The 7,500-nt window shown below is 41.5% G+C and overlaps 1 protein-coding gene across 2 annotated transcripts in view; it reads left to right on the top strand.

The window, feature by feature from the left end:
* dync2h1 (dynein cytoplasmic 2 heavy chain 1) overlaps positions 1-7,500 on the top strand; it is a 93,351-nt gene that overhangs the window by 61,262 nt on the left and 24,589 nt on the right. For both annotated transcript variants that reach the window (XM_068584228.1, XM_068584229.1), the window contains 2 exons: positions 4,859-5,019; positions 5,818-5,943. In XM_068584228.1, coding sequence (XP_068440329.1) covers positions 4,859-5,019; positions 5,818-5,943 — 287 coding nt within the window. The remainder of the gene's footprint in view (positions 1-4,858; positions 5,020-5,817; positions 5,944-7,500) is intronic.

Here is a 7,500-nt window from a genome sequence, read left to right on the forward strand (position 1 = left end):
CACACATGCATTTTAAAAAGGCTTACTGTGTTAACCTTGGGGAAATTATGTGCTTTGGATGTCAGCATCTTTTTTATATGAATATTCATTAGGAATAAACAATAACTCAAGGCCACATATTCCATATTTAAATGAGAAAACCCACCCCAAAATAGAATTTACATTTTGCTCTTCCAATTGCTTTGGCAGTAAGCTATATGAGTTTATGATGTCATCAGGTAACAGTGGCCCAGTGATATTTAGTTCTTTTTAGGCTCTTTTTATGTTTCAGGCAATAACTAAATAAGTCTTTCTTAAATATTTAGGTAATGGTTCTTAACTAATGTAATGTAGCCACATCCCAGTGAAATCCTCATTTGTGCTGTCTTGAGACCCAGTATTGGTTCCATTGATCCTTTTCAATGGAGAATGTTTAGAATATTTCTGTAGTTGATCACCATATGATTTATTTTAATAAAATGCTTGCCCCAAGTCCGGCTCAAACTCATAACCTTCTGATTATGTTGCTGATGCTGCCCAATATGGTTTAAAATATGTGATTTGAAACTGTGGATTGACTTGATTATTATCTTAATCAAAGGTTCTTATATTTGCATGTTGCAGAGCTTCCAAACACCTTCTATAACATTATCTGTATGTTTTTATCTGTATGTTTTTAATCTAATGCAGGTGTACATGCACTCTACTTTATTTTAAATCACTTGTCCAATATAAAGGCAGAACTCACATACTTCAGATTATGACACTGACGCACTGCCTACTGCACAAACAAGGCAGCTGCAATTCACACAGTCATGGAAAAAAACTCAAAGACAATCCAGACTGTGTACTTATTGCACCAGTGTATCAGCACACGGAATTACTCTCACAATGACTTCACTAACCCTGGCCAGAAATATGGACATGGCTCTCACTCTGGTAATATAAAGACTGTATGACTCAGAGAAACGGCAGTAAAACCACTGCCCCCTATGAGGGTTGAACTCACAACCTGATTATTAGAGGGACGCGCAGCCTACTGTGCCAGAGAGGCCAAACAAAAACGTTTAATCATGGGAAAAGACAAAATGAATAACAATCCAGTCTTCATACTCAATTGCAGCAGTGTATCTGCACACTGAAATAATCACAGAAAGGCTATAATCAACCCTGGATGCTCTGTGCCATGACCCAGTGCCAAAGCCTCAACAAAAGACATGGAGCGTAGGTGGAAGACAAAGAATTGAAGTACAATAAAAGACGTCTGTTTAGTCATCGCTGAAAGTGTGTGCATGGATGAGTGAGAGGTATGGTGTCAGACACTAACACTGGACAAAATAAAACAAACAAAGATGAGCAGGAGAGATCCTGGTTTGAGAGTAACTTTAAGATGCACAACAAATAATGAAATACTATTGAACGAATGGGCTTGGAGAGGTAATGTTTCCAAATACAAGTTCAGCAACCGACAGACAAGATATTCACCCCGGACAGGTGCCCAGTTCATCGCAGGGCGACATGTAGAGACAGACAACCATTCGTGCTCACATTCACACCTACGGGCAATTTAGAGTCTTCAGTTAACCTAAACTGTTTATCTTGGAACTGTGGGAGGAAGGTGGAGAATCCGGAGGGAACCCACGCTGTCGTAGGAAGAACATGCAAACTCCACACAGAAGGACCCGGGAATGGGGTTCACACCCGGTGCCTTCTTGCTGTGAGGTGACAGTGCTGGCCCCATAGTGCATCCCTCTTTGTGTTTCCACTCTTCTTTATTGTTGTGAATTGATAGTGAGGTCTCTGTTAATTTTTAAAACTAATTTTAACATTGGCTGTAGATTTCCTGACACTAAATGATAACAAAAATATGCTTAACAAATGATGCTTTTTTAAGTTCAGTCCATTCTTACACAAAGGATGCTTTGCCTCTCTCAGCATTCATCCTCTGGGTGTCTTGGATATCTCCACCAAGTTTAATGACAATCGATCAAGTAGTCCTGGCAGTTTTCTAAAGTAAAAAAATGCCGTCCTCACATTGGTGCTAGAAGTTAAGTCAGGGGAAGCTCATATTGTTAAAACTCTGGAACCCATGAATGTTTCTACCAGTTTCCCACCTGCCAGACTGTGTTTGGCAGCATGTTATCAAGTTAATTATGTTCTCAAACTACCTAACAAAGTCCGACCTGGAAAATGAGTACACAGTGGCAACTGTACATTGAGTTGCTTTCTTAAAACTAAATCGACTCGAAAATTGTTTCACAAGTGGTTTTGAGATGACTTTCAAAAAAAGCCCCAGCGTAAAAGAAGTGGTGACAAAAAAGGATGGAGGATAGAAGATATAGACGGAGAGGGAGCGAGTACTTTGATGAGCCAGAATACTCCGACTGCCTTGCTTCCTACTGATAGCAAAAGCTCTATTGACTGAAACTCAGTGTCAGCTGTTGTGCAGCTGCTCTATAGTTCTAATAATAACCCTGTCTCATTGAGGGGCACACTCCAGCCTTTGTGTGTGTATCAGTACATCAGTGTTTGTGGCTATCCATCATTAAAAGTGAGTATTATATTTGCACCACAAAGTAACTTTCTCCATTAATTCTTAATTGTTTCCACATAATTCATTTTCTTTGAATTCTTGCCCTGTGTTAGGCTAAAACTCCCCATTTTCAGATCACAAGCCTGAAATGCTGCCAATATTGAAAAAGTAAAAAGAAAAAAAGAAAAAAACCTTTATGATATTGCTCCTGCCTTTGTATGTGTGTGTGACAATGTGTTTCTGTTAAAAGTTGCTTCACACCTTTATTTTTTGTGTCTCTTCTCGTTCTCACACAAATACAACAGATGCTTACACTATCTTGATAAAGAGATAGTCCTTCTTACCTTAACGCCAAGTGAAACCATTGATTGGTGTAGTGTGTGTATGTTCATGATGTTGGGGAGAGTGTTTGTCCGAATGTGTGTGTGTGTGTGTGTGTGTGTGTGTGCGAGAGAGAGAGAGAGAGAGAGAGAGAGAGAGAGAGAGAGAGAGAGAGAGAGAGAGAGAGAGAGAGAGAGAGAGAGAGAGAGAGAGAGAGAGAGAGAGAGAGAGAGAGGGGAAAAGAGAGAGAGAGAGAGAGAGAGAGAGAGAGAGAGAGGGGAAAAGATTAGGAGAGAAGAAGATTTTGTGTGTATGTGCATGTGTTTTTGGCAGTAAATCAGTATGCTAATGAGGCATGGTCTGTAATCCTTTTACAGCTAATCTGACTCAATCCCTCCAGTCCAGGCCTGGGCACTGCTCACGCACACAGGCATGCCTGTGTGAACACACACACACACACACACACACACACACACACACACACACACACACACACACACACAGAGGCATGCTCTATCTACTTTTCAAAAGTACAAACCCTCTTTCACACATACATAAAAAGCATTCCGTCTGTGTCGTTAAGTTATTTTTCGTATCAGTCAACCAGCGAAGAAGACAACCTTTTTCGTTTTTTACAAACAATATGCAGAAGCGTCCTGTCAATCTCTGTAATGTCAAGTGGTGTGTGCGACTAAGTGTCCGCTCATTAATTCTTCGCCATTCAGTGTTTCCTCCACGAATCAGTGTTCAACCAGAGGGAGACTATAGCGTTGTCTTTTTTAAGGCTCCTCTTTGTCCTGATTGTGGGTCATAGAAGCCAAGGTTAACTCTGCTATTCACAGACAGAGCATGCTGGTCTGCAGCAGGAATACTGAATACCTGCCCATGTCAAAGGTAGATGTGTTTGCATCTGTGCACACACATTCTGTAAATGCAACCTTTGCCAAACATCTCGAGCCATGTGGTCAGATGACCATGTTTTTCTTAGTGTTGCTATAGTGATGCAGCAAAAGTTCGCACTGAGATGTTCTCAACCAAGATCTAGTGCGTGTGCATGCATGTGTACTTCTCGTGCCGGTGTGTGTGTGTGTGTGTGTGTGTGTGTGTGTGTGTGTGTGTGTGTGTGTGTGTGTGTGTGTGTGTGTGTGTGTGTGTGTGTGTGTGTGTGTGCGTGCGTGTGCGTGTGCGAGAGAGACAGAGACAGAGACAGAGAGAGAGATCTGCTGATAATAGTGTGAATAGTGTCACAGTGGAATTTCTAACAAAGCCACTCACACTCTGTGAGCTTGTATTGCTACTTGTGTGTCACTATTAACCCATATCAGATATAGTATTCAGTATATTACAGCAGGATTAGAGCTTAATGCTCAGTGAGGAAACACACACACGCACACACACACACACACACACACACACACACACACACACACATGCACACACACACACATGCACTTAGGCACATACACGAAGAGCCTGGCTTCTCAACACCAGGGGGCTGACAAGGTATTCTTCTGCTATGTGTGGTGAATACTGCTGCATACCTAGCACTCAGTATGCACAGCACATCACGCGCCTAATCTCTCTCACTCTGTCTTTTCCTCTTGTGCCCCCTCACTCTTTCTTCATCAACGCCTCTCTTCTCCTCTCCCTCGTCTTATATATATATATATATTTTTCCCTTTTCCCCGTCATTCCCCTTTAGGCACTGTCTACCCCTCCCTGTTCTCTGTCTCACCGCCTTTTCTCTCTCCGCTTCCTCTATCTGCCACGCTTGTGTCTCCGTCTTTGCCATCTACCCTCACTTAATGCCCCTTTGCTGCTAGATATTATCACTAAGGGCCACTTCTCTGCTCTTTTAAAAAAAACAACATTTTGTCTGTTTCTCCCGGTGTCCCTGTCTCTGCAGTACATCCATTCACTTTGACTTTGAGCAACATATCAATGTTAAATGCAATGTTGAAACACTCTCTCACAGATCTGACATTCACACCCTTCATTCTTTTTCCATCTGCCTCTTCTCTGTAGGAATGAAAGAGCTCTCTCCCCCTCCTCTGAACCTGCGCCGTCTCTACACTGAGACTTTGGAATGGGAGCCGGTGTTGATCATCATCTCTCCAGGGGCGGACCCGTCCCAGGAGCTTGCAGAACTAGCGGCAGAAACTATGGGCAGGGACAACTATTACGAGGTAAAGATGAACAAAATCAAATGGGAAAGCTAATATTAATTCAACAAATGCTATGAAATATTTTCAACAGAATACCAAAATTAGTAAATCGCAAATCAAATAAATGTATTTCTTCTGTGTGATACGCAGGATCTTCTGTGCCATACACTGTCCCCGCCACTGTCTAACACTAATAAAAACACATCCACTAGCCATATAATTGCTTTGCTCAACATGTTCCCTTTATTACAGTTTGAGTTGTATTTTTAAATGACTTTGAGAAGACCTCTTGCCAAACAATTATCAGTAAAGGGAACATTTAATAGATGTTATTTACAACTTATATAATATATTATATTTTGGTCTCCAAATTGATATATGTTTTTCTTATTAAGTAGCCAACTCTTCCCACAATCAGCTCACAGTTTTAATTATTTAATTAACTATTAGGACCGTTGACAGAAAATAGATACTTTTACCATTTCCACTGTAACTACAGCCAACTAACCCAAAGATGGGGCACTAAAGAAATACACGCTATTCACACTGGTATTGGTGCTGCATATATCATTATTCTATATAAAATGAGTTACATATAAATATAAATCAGATTAGCTACGAGTTACTAGCTTCTTTGTTATGACTCTATTGATAAAAATCACATTGGGAATCCCTATTTCCATGTTTCTCCTGCTGAGGAGAGAGATGGATTGAATTATTAAAACAGATTATCTGTCCACTTACTTAATTGCAAATGAAAAAATCTAATTTTCTATCCCACTGCCTCTCTCCACCTGCCTTCCCACTCTGTCTGTCTAGATCTCCATGGGTCAGGGGCAGGCTGATGTGGCCTTAGCTACGCTCAGAGAATGCTCCCGGAATGGAGACTGGCTTTGCCTAAAAAACCTTCACCTTGTCACAACATGGCTACCGCTCCTGGAAAAAGTAGGTACTCTGTGTGTGCGTGCGTGCATGCGTGGGTGTGTGTGCGTGTGTGTATGTGTGGTAAGGCCTTACGGACATGTAGGAACGTCTATCTGTGTCTGTGTGGTAATGGCTGAGAGGGGATGTATATAATATTCTGCTTTCAACATTGACTCAACAGGACCTTACAAAGATTCCTATTTATCAATTCAGGGAGAGAGGGATTAAATAAACCCTGTTGACCCACTGGGATTCGGTATGTTTGGATTGTAGCATTGCATTATTGTAAGATGCATCGTGTCATCCCTTAACTGTAATATTATATTAAACTGCAGCCACATTTGTGCAAAGCCAGGTGTGCATCAGGGACCGTGTTTAGGGAAAAGCAAAGAGCTAAACAGGATATGTTTACCTTGCAGTTCAATATATGATACAATGATCCAGAAAGGGGACTATAATAAGTTAAAATGTAATTTGCGAAATCCTTCAATAAAGACTTCCAAAGTAAGAAAGAGTCAAATGAACAGCTATTGTGAAAGTTGCTGATAATAAATTAAAGAAGCATGTGCAGTGAAAATAGTTTAGTGAAACAAGCACTTTTACGTCATCAGTTGGGGTTTGGGGTCAAGTTAGGTCAGTGGAAATGTGTGTGTGTGGTGGGTGGGTGTATGTTATCCCTTGTTTCATCCTGCTTGTCAGTGTTTATCTATAATATTTCAACACTGCTACACACACACACACACACACACACACACACACACACACACACACACACACACACAGGAATACAAGGACACATTCTGGTGGCTGCCCAGATTTCCATATCTAAAATTACCTTCTGTCCTTTCCCTGCACATACACAATTTGCTTTCTACCTGTCGGCCCACATTAGTCTCTGTTGTTTGTTATGTGGTTGTGTTGTTACAATGCGTGTTGTTTATTTGTCTGTATCTGGGCACACATGCATGTACATATATGTATGTTTCAATTGCGCTCGATTTACGGCGCACGTGTGTGTCATCCATAGAGCCCTTGTTTCTCGTCTTTTATGTTTTTATCATTGTGTATATGTGCTTGTGCGTCACACTACAGTAAGTGGGTTAATACGTGTCGCTTTCGTTGTGTTTATTTGTGTCTGTGTGCTTTTCCTGGGGTTTTGTTTAGTGCTGTGTCACTGTAGCAGGTCACATCTCACTTGGAGGCACAGTTGTTGGCAGTGATTTGCCTGTGTCTGTGTGTGCCCTCACCTGTGTGTGTGTGTGTGTGTGTGTGTGTGTGTGTGTGTGTGTGTGTGTGTGCGTGCGTACGCGCGCGCGTGTGCGTGTGCTCCAGGGTTAGCCTGACATCCCTCCAGTTCCGTGTTGTCTGTGCTCCCGATGTGACTTCAAGCATCGCTTAATACAGCCGTCCTCTTCTACTTTTGTCCCTCTCGTTCCACTCACCTTACATTTCTCTCTTATGTTATTTTGTATTTCTCAGTTTTTCTTAACATTCCTCTTTTTCCCTCGCATATTGTTAAACTCTCTTTCTGTCCGTCCCTTGTTCTCTCATTGTTTTATCGCCTCGCTCCTTGCCCAG

The sequence above is a fragment of the Clinocottus analis genome, unplaced genomic scaffold (assembly GCF_023055335.1).
Source record: "Clinocottus analis isolate CAN_PGR_092001 unplaced genomic scaffold, fCliAna1.0.p SCAF_2, whole genome shotgun sequence".
Classification (NCBI taxonomy): domain Eukaryota; kingdom Metazoa; phylum Chordata; class Actinopteri; order Perciformes; family Cottidae; genus Clinocottus; species Clinocottus analis.